Here is a 19,812-nt window from a genome sequence, read left to right as displayed (position 1 = left end):
TTTCTGCTGTGAAATGCCTTTCAACAAGGTGGATTAGGCGTGTGTGACTATGTGTGATGTGTTGTTACTTGTTTGTGTGTCTATGAGCACATGCGCACATGTGCAAAGTGTGAACATGAAGATTGTAGCTGTTTCCGTTCCGTACCCTACTGTGTGTGTAAATTTGATTACCATCACTGCTGCTGACCTCAATGTGAGTGCCGCCATCCTCCAACAAAGCCAGAGCAGTAAAAGAGTATGTGTCCTACTGACACACAACAGCCCATGCAGCATCCACAGCCACAACCCTACAGGCATGAGGCACAGCAACACGAGCTAAAAAGCATGTGGCAGAATGAGAGAGGATATAGACTACAGAAAGAAAGACAGAAAATAACAGGGAGACAGAAAAGGGTGGTGAGTGAATGAGGAAACGAAGGACAGACGTAAAAGCTGAAAAAGGAGGCCAAGAGTGGGATGGGGGAGGGGGAAAACTGAGAGTGATATCAATATGGAGGGTAAAAAAGGAGGAGACAAATAGTGAGGAGATAGAGAGGGAAGCTGCAAACATGGAGGAAAGAAAAGCAGGCTACTGCGTGGAATGTAACAGAGCAGAGGCAGAATAGTACAGGGAGTACTGCAAGGAACAGTAACATTCATATTGCATTACCTAACAAAAAATGCCAATGATGCTGTTTACAGTTTTTAGGGGGGTGTCGAGAATGGACAGTGTCCTAAAAAGAAGATAATTCAACAGAAAAATTTTTGGAAGGTTTACACAAATTGTGGGTGAAGGGGTAAGGGAGCTGGATGCAGAAAAAAAAGGTTAGACAGCAAACACAAATGTTGAAGGGAGAGGAGTTTGCTTGGGAGGAAGCTGTCAGCATTTTTGTATGTGTGAATGCAGAAGAGCAGCCAAATAAAATAAGGAAAATTCTCTCAAACTGCCGAAATAGTAGTACATACAGTACACTGTCTTGTTGTAACAGCTGTCTCCTCTCTCTCTCTGACATTTAGCTTTTCCTTGTACTCTCTCTCCCCGTGACACTGAATAATCAGGAAAATGCTCTCACCCACTTAACAAAGACAACATACACAGAAACACAAAACACAAGGGTCATTGCACTGTGAATGATTTTCAGTGCAGACACTCGGCATGCAAACACAATTGCACTGATCTGCTGAGCTAGCCAAGCAGACAGACAGAGCCACTGGAGCAAGCAGCCACACCCCCACCAAAGACAGCATACAGGATCGAAGTATACTGTGAGAGACATGCTGTTTTCACTTTACATTCTCCTGGTTTACAGTAATGTTTTAGATCACAATCAAGATTGACTAGTTACAAACAATAGAAGTGCATTTTAAAATTTAGCTGATTCATCAATGGACCAAGCCACATCCACTGTGCTTGCATTTTGAATGTAGCTCATGACCCTATGAGATTCACCCATTTTTAATCACATAAAGTAAATATTTTCTGAGCATCTGCTGTCCAGGCACAGCTTAGCACTGCTGCTGCATTGCAAAACACATGATGCCTCACGCACAAACATGTGCACATAAAATATGCATACGCGTACACACAGAGAGGAAGTCACTGCTATCCAGTAAAGTGTGCTCAGCCTCTACTTTATGAAGCTATGCTGCTGCCTTACTCTGACTCTGAACTGATCCATTCCCTGCCTGCACTAATACTCCACTCTGGCTTACTGCTTTATACCACATGCTGCTCAGTGGGTTAAAATATCCCATCAGTAAAGACACATTTAAAATACATGTTTTTTTTTATGACAGTCATTTGTAGGAAATCTAAGGTTGACCCAGTTGTATGAGAGAAAAGATTATCTCCATACTAATAAATATCTAATTAGAAGCTCAGCTATTCCCGCCTTCACTGTTGCTTCTATATCTGCACCATCTGTTGCCTGATTGACAATGAGTATCTCACTCACATAATCCATGTGTTTCAATCTAAAAAAACCCATTTCATTAAATATTGTGAGATGTCTATAGATGAACCATACAGAGGCTACTTCCCCTCCCCCTTCCACTGCTGCTCTCTCTATCCCTCCCTCCTTCATCCTCTTCTGCTGCTGTTGCTAAGACCGCTGAGCGCATGCTAGTCTGTGGAAACCAGTAGACTCAGAGAGGTGGATCTCCTCGTGTGTTGCTATGGGCAACACACAGTGTTCGACACAGAATCAGCCCAGAAGCCTAGAATGAAGCTCTTCACACATGTGATAAAATATGACCTATTTTTTAGTCAGTCGAAAGGGCTCATCTGCACAGAAGCTAGTGTATAGTTTGTTTGTGTATGTATGTATATTCTACAAGCCAGTCAAATAAAATAGTAATAATATATTTCTTGCTGTTTTGCAGTCCTGTAATGAATGAAGGTCCCTGCTATAGCAAAGTGCCCCAACCCCACCTGACTAGCTGTACATTGTGATTCACTGCACACCAGCCGCAGGCTCTCTCTCCCCCCCTCTCTGTTGTAGCTGCAGCCATTCATGGACCACTGAATCACCTCAACTACATCAGTGAGCACAGTCCTCAAGTAACTCTGTCAGTCGGTCAGTTACTCTCTTTACGCACACGCAACCCTAATAGATAAACACATAGAGCAACAAAACATAATAAGTTTAAGTGAATAAAACACACAGGCCAATGTTTCTGTACTCTCAGCATTAAACAGAAATTACACCTAGTAACATGTCTATTTTAAATGACTGCCTTTATATTTAGGTACTGAAAAGATATTAAATCAAACGAGGAAGACCAAACACAGTAGCTCAAATGACATTGATATTCAGAAAACCTTCAAAAGTTACTTGAATAAAATATCATTCATTATCTTTTTGAACTGAAGATTTTTTCCTTACTTTACAGAGGCATTTATGAGTCTGCAAAGCAAGTTTATGACCTACTATGACACAACAGCTCATGGCCTGAAATAGACACACTGCAGTTTAAATTATTAATAGTTTAAGTCGGTCAGTGCACTGAATACAAAGTCCTCAGCGGTCTGAATGAAGTCAAATGTAATGAAAACCTGAACAGTTATAAGAGGTTAGAGGCATTCATTTTCAGAAGGAAAGACATCACTTTGATATGTTCTCTTGTTCTAGAAAGTAACGGTGTCTTCAGTGTCAGGAGAAGGTGTATGTATTGCTGTTTAAGAGCTCATTTATATTTTACCACAATCCACATAGCCAACACACAATCAGTATGTTTTATAATGTATCATTTCTTGGGATGAATTTCATTTTTAAGACCAAAGAGACAACACAGTATTAACACAGTATTAAGGGAACACAAACACAACACACTAACTGCAGTCCAATCGGTTATTTACTAATCAATTAACATCCAACTAACCATACAACCACATGTAAACAAGCAACTTAACTTAGCAGTCTCATAACACAGTACCTCCTTATTTCCCCTAGTGATTAATTTTAGGTCTGAGGTACATTTCTATACAGCTATTGTGTTTAAGTGGTGTGATTTAGTACTTGTGGCACTTTAATCATTAGGATCTGCATCTCATCTGTCACTACCGTTCATACAGCTGCCTTGAAATAAAGTGACCTGTCTTACCTCTCCAGATCCCCTCCTCCTGTCGGGGAGCACTAGTGTATTCGCGTGGCTGCCCGGGACTATAGTAGATCCTATACTCATTCTGGGTCCAACTAACATGTACCGTTTCTCTCCAGATCTGTACTGGATGCTGTGGCACAGTGTCCCGTCATAATTAGTCTCTTGCAGATATTTAGAAGTATAGTCTGTGGTTTTAGAGCACTGCATTGCAATCAGCACGATGATACTGATGAGAAAAAGTACAGAAACTGAGCCCAAAGTTATCATCAGATAAAAAGTCACGTCGGTCCCCTCCTCATCTTTGACTGAACTTTTAACATCAGAAGCTGCAAAAGCCTCTTTGGGCTCCACAAGTTTGACCACCACAGTAGCTGTTGCTGAGAGTGACACGTTCCCATTGTCTTTGACCAGTATGAGCAGTTTGTGCTCAGCCTCGTCTGTCTCTGTGAAGGAGCGAAGTGTTCTGATCTGTCCTGTATAGCGGTCCAAACCAAAGAGACTGTGGTCAGTGACTTGCTGCAGTGAAAAGAGTAACCAGCCGTTATATCCTATATCAGCGTCATAGGCTCTGACTTTAGTCACCAAGTGTCCTGCGTTCACATTGCGGGGAATCTCCTCCACACCTTCAGCAGAACCGTTAGAGCTGACTGGATACAGGATGACTGGAGCGTTGTCGTTCTGATCCAGAATGAACACGTTCACTGTGACGTTGCTGCTCAGTGACGGAGTTCCAGAATCGGAGGCAACAACTTGGAACTGGAACGTTTTCAGAGTTTCAAAGTCGAAACTTTTTAGCGCCAAAATGTCTCCGTTTTCAGAGTTTATGTTGATAAATGAAGCCAATTGTTTGTGTTCGTCCCCATTTCTCACAATGTTATATGATATGAGAGCATTATCACCCTCATCACAATCATTAGCACTCACTGAAAATAAAGAGGCCCCTGCAACATTGTTCTCAGTAACATAAAAAGTATATGGATTTGTTGAAAACGCTGGACTGTTATCATTAACATCTGATACAGTCACACTAATTGTCCTGTGGGATGACAAAGCTTTTTCACCAGCATCTTTAGCAATTATTGTTACATCACACTTGGATTGATGCTCTCTATCTAGCAGAGATTTTGTGACTATTGAGTACATATTGTCTTGTAACGATGGTGTTAATGTAAAAGGTACATCCTCACTAATGTAACAGATTACCTTTCCATTTACACCTGAATCATTATCACTCACACTTATCAACGCTACCGTCGTCCCAGGTTTGGAGTCCTCAGGAATTGCTCTTGAAAAGGACGTTACTTCAATCTCAGGTGCGTTGTCATTCAGGTCCACAATAGTTATTATAACACTTTTTTCTGTTGCTAGGGGGACTGTCCCTTTATCAGAAGCTTTGATGTCAATTTCATACCTGTCTTTTGCTTCATAATCTATCTGGCCTTTAACAATAATTTCACCAGTATTAGGGTCAACTTCAAAAAGTTTACGTAATTTGCTATTTACATTATTGCCGAACGAATATACCACCTCCCCATTTAAACCATCATCTAAGTCTGTGGCATTAACTTGCATTATAGTTGTGCCAATAGGTGAATTTTCATTAAGCACCGCAGCATATGAGTCTTTTGAAAAAACTGGCATATTGTCATTGACATCCAAAACATTAACCATAATTCCCATGGTTCCTGACTTAGCAGGCTTTCCCCCATCAACAGCTGTCAGCAGTAATCTATGACTTCTTGCAGTTTCTTTGTCCAGCGGTTTATGCAAATACAAAACAGGAATTTTCCCATCTTCTCCTCTGTCTTTAACCTCCAGGCGAAAATGGTCATTTTGACTGAGCCTGTACAGTTGAATAGAATATGTGTCGCTGTCTGGATCGCGAGCGCCTTGTAGTTGAAATCGTGCCCCAGGTAAAGCAGATTCTGATATCTCTAAACGAGTCTCGTTTTCGGAGAAGGTGGGAGAGTGATCGTTTACATCCAAGACCTCAATGGCGACGTAATGCACCTCTAACGGGTTCTCCAGCACAGTCTTTATGTTGATAATGCAGGTGCTGATCCGTTCGCACACCTCTTCTCTGTCTATTTTTTGGTTGACGTGTAAGATTCCGTTGTTGTTAAGTTGAAACAGGGGTTCTGTCGATCCGGAAACGATGCGAAATCCTCTAGCATTCAAAACACTGATATCCAGCCCTAAATCTTTAGCGATATTACCGACAACAGCACCCACCGTAAGCTCTTCAGGAATAGAGTATCGTAGCTGTGCCGAAGAAAAATTCAAAGTAACATTCAAGCAAACAATGAGAAAGATCAGGCGCCGCAACCATGCTTTGCATCCTGGTTGTGCCATGTTGGATTTTAAAAAAGGATAAACGAATAAAGGTTACAAAATAAAATTCTACACATGAACACACATTTTGAACAAAAATGACAATTGTCCGATATTAGAATAAATGTTGGCGAGTCAAAGATGTGAAGCCATCGCCCGAAAGCACAAGCGCACACTGTCACGAAATAGCACCAAGCTGCTGACGTAGGGGACGTTCAACCGAGAGTCGTTCATTTTCACAAGCAGTGACACCATGCGAGCTGTCTTTACAATGCAGATACACTTTCATTGAAAAAATCTTATTTTAGTGTAATAGTTTTAACGACTTCATTGCCTGCTGAGGATGCAAGCATAAAAGGATGGATGTGAACTCTATAGCTTTAGGGAAACAATAGAATGGGCATATAACATACCAGACTTGATCTTAATTGGATAATTACAAGGGTACAAGCAAAGGTTTTCACAAAAAATAATCCTTACCTCTCCAGATCCCCTCCTCCTATCAGGGAGCACTAGTGTGTTCGCGTGGCTGCCCGGGACTATAGTAGATCCTATACTCATTCTGGGTCCAACTAACATGTACCGTTTCTCTCCAGATCTGTACTGGATGCTGTGGCACAGTGTCCCGTCATAATTAGTCTCTTGCAGATATTTAGAAGTATAGTCTGTGGTTTTGGAGCACTGCATTGCAATCAGCACGATGATACTGATGAGAAAAAGTACAGAAACTGAGCCCAAAGTTATCATCAGATAAAAAGTCACATCGGTCCCCTCCTCATCTTTGACTGAACTTTTAACATCAGAAGCTGCAAAAGCCTCTTTGGGCTCCACAAGTTTGACCACCACAGTAGCTGTTGCTGAGAGCGACACGTTCCCATTGTCTTTGACCAGTATGAGCAGTTTGTGCTCAGCCTCGTCTGTCTCTGTGAAGGAGCGAAGTGTTCTGATCTGTCCTGTATAGCGGTCCAAACCAAAGAGACTGTGGTCAGTGACTTGCTGCAGTGAAAAGAGTAACCAGCCGTTATATCCTATATCAGCGTCATAGGCTCTGACTTTAGTCACCAAGTGTCCTGCGTTCACATTGCGGGGAATCTCCTCCACACCTTCAGCAGAACCGTTAGAGCTGACTGGATACAGGATGACTGGAGCGTTGTCGTTCTGATCCAGAATGAACACGTTCACTGTGACGTTGCTGCTCAGTGACGGAGTTCCAGAATCGGAGGCAACAACTTGGAACTGGAACGTTTTCAGAGTTTCAAAGTCGAAACTTTTTAGCGCCAAAATGTCTCCGTTTTCAGAGTTTATGTTGAGAAATGAAGCCACTTTGTTTTCTTCGCTTCTGTCTCTGACAATATGATATGAAATGAGAGCGTTGTCGTTCTCATCACGATCAGACGCGTTAACAGAAAACACTGAGGCTCCTGGATTGTTACCCTCAGTGACATAGAAAGTATAGGGACTCAGTGAAAACTCTGGACTGTTGTCATTCACATCTGACACCACAACGCTTATTGTCTTTTCAGATGACAGTGACGGCTGACCAGCGTCTTTTGCAAATACTGTTATGATATAGTGTGACTGTTTCTCTCTGTCCAGAGGGGATTTGGTGACTAGAGAATACATTTTGTCCTGTAAGGATGGTGATAAAGTGAACGGAACATCCTCACCCACGGAGCAAATAACTTTTCCATTCAGACCAGAGTCCAAATCATTTACACTGATAAGGGCAACTGTAGTTCCTGGTCTGGAATCTTCAGGGATGGAGCTTGAAAATGAGGTAACTTCAATCTCAGGTGCGTTATCATTAACATCAACTATCCTGATAATGACGCTTTTCTGTGTTGCCAGAGGAGCGAGACCTTTGTCTGCTGCTTGAATTTCAATCTCATATTTGTCTTTCTCCTCATAGTCTATTAAACCTTTTACAATGATCTCGCCTGTTGATGGTTTGATATCGAAAAGCTTTACAATTCTATGACTAACACTGTTGCTGAATGAATAAACTACCTCTCCGTTTGGTCCTTCATCTAAGTCAGTTGCATTCACTTGTATGACTGTTGTGTCTACTGCAGCATTCTCATCGAGCATCACAGCGTAAATATCTTTAGAGAAAACAGGCGCGTTATCGTTCACATCCAAAACATTTACTAGAATATTCATATCGCCAGATTTCTGAGGTTTTCCCCCATCCAATGCGGTCAGAACTAATGAGTGGCTTCTTGCTGCCTCCCTATCCAAAGATTTTTGAACAATTAATACAGGTATTTTACCATCCTCTCCTTTATCCTTAACTTCTAAGCGGAAGTGGTCATTAGGGCTGAGTTTATACTGCTGAACAGCGAAAGGACCACCGTCAGGATCGCGTGATGCCTTTAGCGGAATGCGTACTCCAGGTAACACGGACTCTGAAATCTCCAACGTTTTCTCTTTCTCTAGGAAGCTGGGAGAGTGGTCATTTATATCAAGAACTTCCACTACAACATAGTGAACCTCCAGTGGATTTTCCAACACTGTTTTCAGATTTATCAAACAGGTACTGCTTCGCTCGCACACCTCTTCCCTGTCAATCTTTTGGCTTACATACAGGATGCCGTCATTCTGATCTACATGGAAAAGAGGTCCCACAGCACTAGAAACAACCCGATACTTCCTGTCCTTCAAAGTGCTTTTATCTAATCCCAAATCCTTTGCAATATTCCCGACCACAGTTCCTTCGTTAACTTCCTCAGAGATGGAATATCTTAGTTGCGCTGTTGCGACTCTCCACAAAAGAACAGCAAGCACGCAAGCGATCCACTGTCTTCTCGCACTTCTTACCTCCCATCCTCTTTGTTCCATGATTTAAACAAAAAAAGGTATCGATTCCTCGCGGGATTAATAATCTTTTTGTAAAAAATGAATCCAACACATCCGAGTATGCAAATATTCACCCTTTTAAAAACAAATGTTAAAACACGGCACGTTATTTCTAAAGACAGCAGCGAGCCGCCAAGCGATTCTGTCGAAATAAGAAGGCTACGAGGAGGTGGAACCAAAATGCAGTGACGACAAGGTTACGCCGTTATTTTCCTAACACACTGACACCATGCGATATCATTGCTCACTACAAGGAAATCAAAGTTTCTAAAGCTGTGTATAAAAGAATGGTAAGGTGTTATGTGTGTTAACTTTGACCATATGCATAGCGGCTGTGACAAGATGCCTTCTTAAGCTGATTTCACAAAGAAACAAAAACCTTATCTCCCTGTGAATGAAGATGGAGTCATCGGATCCTCCCAAAATAGCTAAATAGTGATTGTACATGTCTAACGAGGTGTTCACTGGTTTCAGTGCATGAGAGCAAGACATATCAGCACCATGGACAGCGGATAACGCTATCTATAACTCGGCCCAGCCTCGTGTGACTTTATATTACATCCCAGAAGCTGGGAATCTCAAACCACATAGTCTCGGTGAAAGTGCAGCATGTTAGTGTCATATTTCAGAAAACTATATGCCAAACCAACAGTACACATACGGTATACGGACTATATTTGACTATACTAATTAAGGATCGAACCAGTGGCTAACACTGCCAAGGGAAACAAGTCAGGGTGTTTACAAGAAAATGCCTTACCTCTCCAGATCCCCTCCTCCTGTCGGGGAGCACTAGTGTATTCGCGTGGCTGCCCGGGACTATAGTAGATCCTATACTCATTCTGGGTCCAACTAACATGTACCGTTTCTCTCCAGATCTGTACTGGATGCTGTGGCACAGTGTCCCGTCATAATTAGTCTCTTGCAGATATTTAGAAGTATAGTCTGTGGTTTTAGAGCACTGCATTGCAATCAGCACGATGATACTGATGAGAAAAAGTACAGAAACTGAGCCCAAAGTTATCATCAGATAAAAAGTCACATCGGTCCCCTCCTCATCTTTGGCTGAACTTTTAACATCAGAAGCTGCAAAAGCCTCTTTGGGCTCCACAAGTTTGACCACCACAGTAGCTGTTGCTGAGAGCGACACGTTCCCATTGTCTTTGACCAGTATGAGCAGTTTGTGCTCAGCCTCGTCTGTCTCTGTGAAGGAGCGAAGTGTTCTGATCTGTCCTGTATAGCGGTCCAAACCAAAGAGACTGTGGTCAGTGACTTGCTGCAGTGAAAAGAGTAACCAGCCGTTATATCCTATATCAGCGTCATAGGCTCTGACTTTAGTCACCAAGTGTCCTGCGTTCACATTGCGGGGAATCTCCTCCACACCTTGCAGAACCGTTAGAGCTGACTGGATACAGGATGACTGGAGCGTTGTCGTTCTGATCCAGAATGAACACGTTCACTGTGACGTTGCTGCTCAGTGACGGAGTTCCAGAATCGGAGGCAACAACTTGGAACTGGAACGTTTTCAGAGTTTCAAAGTCGAAACTTTTTAGCGCCAAAATGTCTCCGTTTTCAGAGTTTATGTTGAGAAATGAAGCCACTTTGTTTTCTTCGCTTCTGTCTCTGACAATATGATATGAAATGAGAGCGTTGTCGTTCTCATCACGATCAGACGCGTTAACAGAAAACACTGAGGCTCCTGGATTGTTACCCTCAGTGACATAGAAAGTATAGGGACTCAGTGAAAACTCTGGACTGTTGTCATTCACATCTGACACCACAACGCTAATTGTTTTCTCAGATGATAATGGAGGATGACCAGCGTCTTTTGCAGTAATTGTCAGGTCATAGTGTGACTGTTTCTCTCTGTCCAGAGGGGATTTGGTAACTAGAGAATACATTTTGTCCTGTAAGGATGGTGATAAAGTGAACGGAACATCCTCATCTATGGAGCAAATAACTTTTCCATTCAGACCAGAGTCCAAATCATTTACACTGATAAGGGCAACTGTAGTTCCTGGTCTGGAATCTTCAGGGATGGAGCTTGAAAATGAGGTAACTTCAATCTCAGGTGCGTTATCATTAACATCAACTATCTTGATAATGACGCTTTTTTCGCTAGTTAGCGGAGCGAGACCTTTATCGGATGCCTCAATTTCAATTTCGTACTTGTCCTTTTGCTCATAATCTATTGGACCTTTGACAATTATCTCACCTGTTGCTGGATTTATATCAAATAGATTCAATACATTTTGATTCATACTGTTGCTAAATGAGTAAACTACTTCTCCGTTTGGACCTTCATCTAAATCAGTTGCATTCACTTGTACAACTGCTGTACCAACTGGGACATTTTCATTGAGCATCACAGAATAAACATCTTTAAAGAAATCAGGCGCATTATCATTAACATCTAAAACATTTACTAAAATATTCATTTCGCCGGATTTCGGAGGTTTTCCACCATCCAATGCTGTCAGCACTAATGAGTGGCTGCTTGCAGATTCCCTATCTAAAGATTTTTGAACAACCAATATTGGTATTTTACCATCGTCCCCTTTATCCTTAACCTCCAAACGAAAGTATTCGTTGTGGCTGAGTTTATATTGCTGCACTGAGAAATGACCACTGTCTGGATCCCGTGAAGGTTTTAGCTGAAATCTTGCTCCGGGCAACACAGACTCCGAAATCTCCAATCGTTTTTCTTTATCTGGGAAACTGGGAGAATGGTCATTTATATCCAGAACCCCTACTTCAACGTAGTGTACCTCCAGCGGGTTTTCTAGCACGGTTTTCAGATTTATTAAACACGTACTGCTCTGCGCGCACACCTCTTCTCTGTCAATCTTTCGACTCACATACAGGATGCCATCGTTTTGATTTACATGGAAAAGGGGATCCGAGTTACTAGAAACAATCCGATACTTCCTGTCTTTCAGTGTGCTTTTATCTAATCCCAGATCTTTTGCGATATTTGCAACCACAGTTCCTTCATTAACTTCCTCAGAGATGGAATATCTTAGTTGCGCCGAAGCCACGCGCAACAAAATCACAGCAACCACACAGCCGAACAAACGTCCTCTCGCCCTTCCTGGCTCGCATCTTCTTTGTTCCATGGTTAAACCCGAAATCATCAGTAATCATTCACAAAAAACGACAGCTGCGTTATAATGACAGAATCCAACTGTTCCATGCGTGAAAATATTCATCCTCTTCCTACAGTGACAGACATGAGGGCACATAGAATATTTCCAAATGCAGCAGAAAGCTCAGACACGACTGTGTTAACATCGAACAGAGGAAGCTAAGAAGAGGTGGAACCAAAATCCACTGACGACAAGCACATGCAATGCTGACTGTTTCTATTACACTGACACCATGCGATCTAAAATGTTTACTGCAAAAAATCAAAAGGCCTGCACCGCTTTAGCTAAATGGTAGATTATGCTTATGTTTGTGTTTAATTGTTGTTTATTTATCTTGGAACAGTACCCACAAATACTGATGTAAATCGAAATAGATCAGGGGGCTGCTCACTCTTCACACAAAAACCCCTTCTTATAAATAAAAAACAAACGTTCAAGAATTTGTGAGAATATTCTACGTCACACCTGTTAATTTGTTTAATTCATGTAATTAAGTTATATGATTGAAACTTCTGTCGAGCATCAGTCGTTAAACGTTTTTCATTTCAATTTCGTTAATAATGTACCATGGCCACTGACTTCTTCAACTTCTTTCCCCATGCTGAAAGTCAGTAGGAAAATGTGTAAAAGAGTATCAGTCACTTTCGCTTATATCAACGCAGTCCAGGTTCATTTCTAAATCATGACATAAAATATATCGACATGAAATTAAACTTGCCAATGAAAACTAGAGAGCTGCCTATGGAGAAACTGTTATGTGTTTCAAAAGCTTACCAAGGTCCCAGGAAATCATATACAGTATATTTGCAGTAATAAATACTACAATAAAAAACAGTCATCAGACACGCAACGGCTTTAATAAAGAAAAACACAGATTCTGTTCAAAAGCAACAAATCTGAAGTTATGTTCACTCTTAAAAAATTAAAACCTTTTTATGACGTTATTTACATTATCGTATTTTTTCCTTAAGCAACTTAACCATGCCTTAATGCTTTAAATTCTGTACTCATATTGTGTTGGAAAATTATTCAAACGTGGACTGTAAAAACATTTCACTTGTGGACATTGTAAAGGTATGGCAAATCATGTTAAAATATGCAGATATTATTTTTGAATATGAACGTTTTAGCCGTTATTGATTAAAAACAGATAGGTTTCCCCAAAACATATTTTTGGTGTCCAAAACGCTTGTTTAAATATGTCTTACCTCTCCAGATCCCCTCCTCCTGTCAGGGAGCACTAGTGTGTTCGCGTGGCTGCCCGGGACTATAGTAGATCCTATACTCATTCTGGGTCCAACTAACATGTACCGTTTCTCTCCAGATCTGTACTGGATGCTGTGGCACAGTGTCCCGTCATAATTAGTCTCTTGCAGATATTTAGAAGTATAGTCTGTGGTTTTGGAGCACTGCATTGCAATCAGCACGATGATACTGATGAGAAAAAGTACAGAAACTGAGCCCAAAGTTATCATCAGATAAAAAGTCACATCGGTCCCCTCCTCATCTTTGGCTGAACTTTTAACATCAGAAGCTGCAAAAGCCTCTTTGGGCTCCACAAGTTTGACCACCACAGTAGCTGTTGCTGAGAGCGACACGTTCCCATTGTCTTTGACCAGTATGAGCAGTTTGTGCTCAGCCTCGTCTGTCTCTGTGAAGGAGCGAAGTGTTCTGATCTGTCCTGTATAGCGGTCCAAACCAAAGAGACTGTGGTCAGTGACTTGCTGCAGTGAAAAGAGTAACCAGCCGTTATATCCTATATCAGCGTCATAGGCTCTGACTTTAGTCACCAAGTGTCCTGCGTTCACATTGCGGGGAATCTCCTCCACACCTTCAGCAGAACCGTTAGAGCTGACTGGATACAGGATGACTGGAGCGTTGTCGTTCTGATCCAGAATGAACACGTTCACTGTGACGTTGCTGCTCAGTGACGGAGTTCCAGAATCGGAGGCAACAACTTGGAACTGGAACGTTTTCAGAGTTTCAAAGTCGAAACTTTTTAGCGCCAAAATGTCTCCGTTTTCAGAGTTTATGTTGAGAAATGAAGCCACTTTGTTTTCTTCGCTTCTGTCTCTGACAATATGATATGAAATGAGAGCGTTGTCGTTCTCATCACGATCAGACGCTTTAACAGAAAACACTGAGGCTCCTGGATTGTTACCCTCAGTGACATAGAAAGTATAGGGACTCAGTGAAAACTCTGGACTGTTGTCATTCACATCTGACACCACAACGCTTATTGTTTTCTCAGATGATAATGGAGGATGACCAGCGTCTTTTGCAGTTATTGTAAGGTCATATTGTGACCTTTTCTCTCTGTCCAGAGGGGATTTGGTGACTAGAGAATACATTTTGTCCTGTAAGGATGGTGATAAAGTGAACGGAACATCCTCACCCACGGAGCAAATAACTTTTCCATTCAGACCAGAGTCCAAATCATTTACACTGATAAGGGCAACTGTAGTTCCTGGTCTGGAATCTTCAGGGATGGAGCTTGAAAATGAGGTAACTTCAATCTCAGGTGCGTTATCATTAACATCAACTATCCTGATAATGACGCTTTTCTGTGTTGCCAGAGGAGCGAAACCTTTATCTGATGCTTGAATTTCAATCTCATATTTTTCCTTCTCCTCATAGTCTATTAAACCTTTTACAATTATTTCACCTGTCGATGGATTGATATCAAACATATTTAATAACCTACGATTCACAATACTGCTAAATGAATAAACTACTTCTCCGTTTGATCCTTCATCTAAATCGGTTGCATTTACTTGTATAACTGTTCTACCAACTGGAGCATTTTCATTGAGCATCACAGAATAAACATCTTGAGTGAAAATAGGGGCGTTATCATTAATATCCAAAACATTGACTAAAATATCAATATCGCCAGATTTCGGAGGTTTCCCTCCATCCAGTGCAGTCAGCACTAATGAGTGACTTTCCGCAGATTCCCTATCTAAAGATTTTTGAACAACTAATATAGGGATTTTACCATCTTCTCCTTTATCCCTGACTTCCAAACGGAAGTTGTCATTAGTACTGAGTTTATACTGCTGAACAGAGAAAGGACCACCGTCTGGATCTCGTGCGGGTTGTAGCGGAATGCGTACTCCGGGTAACACAGACTCTGAAATCTCCAACGCTTTTTCTTTATCCGGAAAACTGGGAGAATGGTCATTTATATCCAGCACTTCCACGCCTACATAGTGTACCTCCAGTGGGTTTTCTAGCACGGTTTTCAGATTTATTAAACACGTACTGCTCTGCGCGCACACCTCTTCTCTGTCAATCTTTCGGCTCACATACAGGATGCCATCGTTTTGATTTACATGGAAAAGGGATCCGCGTTACCAGAAACAATCCGATACTTCCTGTCTTTCAGTGTGCTTTTATCTAATCCCAGATCTTTTGCAATATTTCCAACCAAAGTTCCTTCGTTAACTTCCTCAGAGATGGAATATCTTAGTTGCGCTGAGGCAACGCTCCACAAAAGCAAAGCAGCCACACAGCCGAACAAACGTCCTCTCGCCCTTCCTGGCTCGCATCTTCTTTGTTCCATGGTTAAACCCGATATCACCAGTAATCATTCACAAAAATGCGTTATAATGACAGAATCCAACTCTTCCATGCGTCAAAATATTGATCCTCTTCCTAAAGTAACAGACACGAGGGCACATAGAATATTTCCAAATGCAGCAGAAAGCTCAGAAACGACTGTGTTAACATCGAACAGAGGAAGCTAAGAAGAGGTGGAACCAAAATCCACTGACGACAAGCACATGTAATGCTGACTGTTTCTATTACACTGACACCATGCGATCTAAATTCTTACTGCAGAAAATCAAAAGCTAGCAGCTCTTTGCCTTTACTGTAGAATTTTTTAATCTCCAAATAGTGCTCAATAGTCTGGTTAATAGAAATAGATGTTGCAGATCACTGTCAACACAAATACCTATTTCAATAAAGCTTCTGAAAATGTGAAGACGATTCTACGTAACACGGGAGAATACATTTATATCAAAAGAACAAGTCCTGTAAATTAAAACAGATAACGTCAGTGAGTGGTTTGTTATATTGTTTAAAATTTATTAACACGTACTGGGCAAACACAGCACTCACGTTCAGCTCCATGGACAGCGATCACAACTGTACTTCTGTCTAAATACATTTGATGAAAGTATTATCATTCTCATTGAAGTTTTGTTAACAGTGCAATGCTTTTTTCCCCACGCTGCCATACTTTCCCGTGCGACTCCAGAAGGGTCTAATTATATATTGACTTTAGCTGAATATGGTGTGGGTAGTGTTTGCTTGAGGCATGATTCACCTGATCAAATAGCGCACGATTAACATTGACTCAAAGGTCAGTTACATCGGTTTATAAAAATATTGGGCAAATGTAAAAAAAGAGAAGAATATGATGAAAGATCGGTAGAGACAGAATGTCAATTAAATCCTTAAGAAAAACGACATCATTAACAAAAACAAAGCGTGCAAGCGTTCATCACTGGACACAGAGAAAATGCAGACATGGAACCAATGCGCAAAATTAAGTGTTTTAGAAGAAAAGCCAGTGTAATTGAGCTTTTCAAATGAGTGACCAACCTCAGCGACTTCTATAGTGAGACATTAAATAGACTTTCACTAGTTATGCCATCCTTGTCCAGGTTCACTTATAATGAGCAAATGTGTTTTTAATAGGACAGCAGACACGCCATAACGTTTTATAAAAAAATAACTATCTGGGGGTAAAAGCTTTACTCCTAATGTCAGTGCGCACTACTGTTTGGTGTGTAGTGTCATTATATTTCATAATGTTATATCATTTCTTGGAATGAATTTCATTTTCAACAAGTGTTAACAAAATGGTATGGGTAATACAAAGACAGTATACTAACTGCAAATCTGTGTGCAATTTTGTCAATTAACAATCTTGGCTGTTTGAACCAACCATACAACCACATGCAAACCAGTAACTTAACTTTGCAGTCTCAAAACACAGAACCTCCTCCCTCCCTGTGATGAATTTAAGGCCTGAGATCCACTTCTATAGGTGGTGTGATTCAATACTCCTGGAACCATAGGATCTGCATCTTGTCTATCACCAGCGTTCACACCAGAACTGCCTTGAAATAAAGTGACCTGTCTTACCTCTCCAGATCCCCTCCTCCTGTGAGGGAGCACTAGTGTATTCGCGTGGCTGCCCGGGACTATAGTAGATCCTATACTCATTCTGGGTCCAACTAACATGTACCGTTTCTCTCCAGATCTGTACTGGATGCTGTGGCACAGTGTCCCGTCATAATTAGTCTCTTGCAGATATTTAGAAGTATAGTCTGTGGTTTTAGAGCACTGCATTGCAATCAGCACGATGATACTGATGAGAAAAAGTACAGAAACTGAGCCCAAAGTTATCATCAGATAAAAAGTCACATCGGTCCCCTCCTCATCTTTGGCTGAACTTTTAACATCAGAAGCTGCAAAAGCCTCTTTGGGCTCCACAAGTTTGACCACCACAGTAGCTGTTGCTGAGAGCGACACGTTCCCATTGTCTTTGACCAGTATGAGCAGTTTGTGCTCAGCCTCGTCTGTCTCTGTGAAGGAGCGAAGTGTTCTGATCTGTCCTGTATAGCGGTCCAAACCAAAGAGACTGTGGTCAGTGACTTGCTGCAGTGAAAAGAGTAACCAGCCGTTATATCCTATATCAGCGTCATAGGCTCTGACTTTAGTCACCAAGTGTCCTGCGTTCACATTGCGGGGAATCTCCTCCACACCTTCAGCAGAACCGTTAGAGCTGACTGGATACAGGATGACTGGAGCGTTGTCGTTCTGATCCAGAATGAACACGTTCACTGTGACGTTGCTGCTCAGTGACGGAGTTCCAGAATCGGAGGCAACAACTTGGAACTGGAACGTTTTCAGAGTTTCAAAGTCGAAACTTTTTAGCGCCAAAATGTCTCCGTTTTCAGAGTTTATGTTGAGAAATGAAGCCACTTTGTTTTCTTCGCTTCTGTCTCTGACAATATGATATGAAATGAGAGCGTTGTCGTTCTCATCACGATCAGACGCTTTAACAGAAAACACTGAGGCTCCTGGATTGTTACCCTCAGTGACATAGAAAGTATAGGGACTCAGTGAAAACTCTGGACTGTTGTCATTCACATCTGACACCACAACGCTATTGTTTTCTCAGATGATAATGGAGGATGACCAGCGTCTTTTGCAACGACTGTTATGATATATTGTGACTGTTTCTCTCTGTCCAGAGGGGATTTGGTGACCAAAGAATACATTTTGTCTTTTAAAGATGGTGATAAAGTGAACGGAACATCCTCATCTATGGAGCAAATAACTTTTCCATTCAGACCAGAGTCCAAATCATTTACACTGATAAGGGCAACTGTAGTTCCTGGTCTGGAATCTTCAGGGATGGAGCTTGAAATGAGGTAACTTCAATCTCAGGTGCGTTATCATTAACATCAACTATCCTGATAACGACGCTTTTTTCGCTAGTTAGCGGAGCGAGACCTTTATCGATGCCTCAATTTCAATTTCGTACTTGTCCTTTTGCTCATAATCTATTGGACCTTTGACAGTTATCTCGCCTGTTGATGGACTGATATCAAAAAGCGTAAATAACGTGTTACTCACACTGTTACCAAATGAGTAATACACATCTCCATTCAGACCTTCATCCAAATCAGTTGCATTCACTTGTACGACAGTTGTGCCTATTGGAGCATTTTCGGAGAGCGTAACAGAGTAAATGTCCTCAGAGAAAACAGGCGTGTTATCATTTACATCCAAAACCTTTACTTGAATGTTCATTTCGCCAGATTTCGGAGGTTTCCCTCCATCCAGCGCCGTCAGCACTAAGGATTTAGTTTCTGCAGATTCCCTATCCAAAGATTTTTGCAAAACCAATATTGGTATTTTACCATCTTCTCCTTTATCCCTAACCTCCAGACGGAAATGGTCGTTGTGGCTGAGTTTATATTGCTGCACTGAGAAATGACCACTGTCTGGATCCCGTGAAGGTTTTAGCTGAAATCTTGCTCCGGGCAACACAGACTCTGAAATCTCCAACCGTTTTTCTTTATCTGGGAAACTGGGAAATGGTCATTTATGTCCACAACCTCTACTTCAACGTAGTGTACCTCCAGCGGGTTTTCTAGCACGGTTTTCAGATTTATTAAACACGTACTGCTCTGCGCGCACACCTCTTCTCTGTCAATCTTTCGGCTCACATACAGGATGCCATCGTTTTGATTTACATGGAAAAGGGGATCCGCGTTACTAGAAACAATCCGATACTTCCTGTCTTTCAGTGTGCTTTTATCTAATCCCAGATCTTTTGCGATATTTCCAACCACAGTTCCTTCGTTAACTTCCTCATACATAGAATATCGTATTTCCGCTGAGGCAACGCTCCACAAAAGCAAAGCAGCCACACAGCCGAACAAACGTCCTCTCGCGCTTCCTGGCTCGCATCTTCTTTGTTCCATGGTTAAACCCGATATCACCAGTAATCATTCACAAAAATGCGTTATAATGACAGAATCCAACTCTTCCATGCGCAAAAATATTGATCCTCTTCCTAAAGTAACAGACACGAGGGCACATAGAATATTTCTAAATGCAGTAACAAGCTCAGAAACGACTGTGTTCAACATCGAACAGAGGAAGCTAAGAAGAGGTGGAACCAAAATCCACTGACGACAAGCACATTTAATGCTGACTGTTTCTATTACACTGACACCATGCGATCTAAATTCTTACTGCAGAAAATCAAAAAACAGTAGCGCTTAAGCTGACTGGCAGATGATATTTGTGTGTGTTTAATTGTTGTTTATTTCTCTTGAAACAGTACCCACAAATACTGGTGTGAATG

General features: G+C 41.5%; 2 protein-coding genes and 2 pseudogenes across 2 annotated transcripts; all 4 read right to left on the bottom strand.

Moving 5' to 3' along the window:
• Nucleotides 1-3,451: 3,451 nt before the first annotated feature.
• Nucleotides 3,452-5,969, bottom strand: LOC119881891 (protocadherin alpha-8-like). The gene has a single exon (XM_038691970.1). The coding sequence runs from the start codon at nt 5,932-5,934 to the stop codon at nt 3,529-3,531; it is 2,406 nt and encodes an 801-aa protein (XP_038547898.1). The 5' UTR covers nt 5,935-5,969; the 3' UTR covers nt 3,452-3,528.
• Nucleotides 5,970-6,285: 316 nt separating this feature from the next.
• Nucleotides 6,286-12,032, bottom strand: LOC119881895 (cadherin-related tumor suppressor-like). Its single transcript, XM_038691971.1, is given in 3 exon segments — nt 6,286-8,754; nt 9,530-10,154; nt 10,156-12,032. Coding segments are annotated over 3 exon segments (4,842 nt in total). The 5' UTR covers nt 11,904-12,032.
• Nucleotides 12,033-13,108: 1,076 nt separating this feature from the next.
• Nucleotides 13,109-15,640, bottom strand: LOC119881894 (annotated as a pseudogene).
• A 1,258-nt stretch (nt 15,641-16,898) lies between these two features.
• Nucleotides 16,899-19,548, bottom strand: LOC119881893 (annotated as a pseudogene).
• Nucleotides 19,549-19,812: the final 264 nt, after the last annotated feature.

This window comes from Micropterus salmoides, unplaced genomic scaffold (genome assembly GCF_014851395.1).
Source record: "Micropterus salmoides isolate LMB-PRFRI ecotype aquatic unplaced genomic scaffold, ASM1485139v1 Ms_hic_scaffold_2783, whole genome shotgun sequence".
In the NCBI taxonomy this organism is placed as follows: Eukaryota; Metazoa; Chordata; class Actinopteri; order Centrarchiformes; family Centrarchidae; genus Micropterus; species Micropterus salmoides.
This window is presented reverse-complemented; position numbering and strand designations above follow the sequence as displayed.

What these genes read in the sequence shown, in the direction of transcription:
- LOC119881891 (XM_038691970.1), bottom strand. Translation starts at nt 5,934, where the DNA reads ATGGCACAACCAGGATGCAAAGCATGGTTGCGGCGCCTGATCTTTCTC.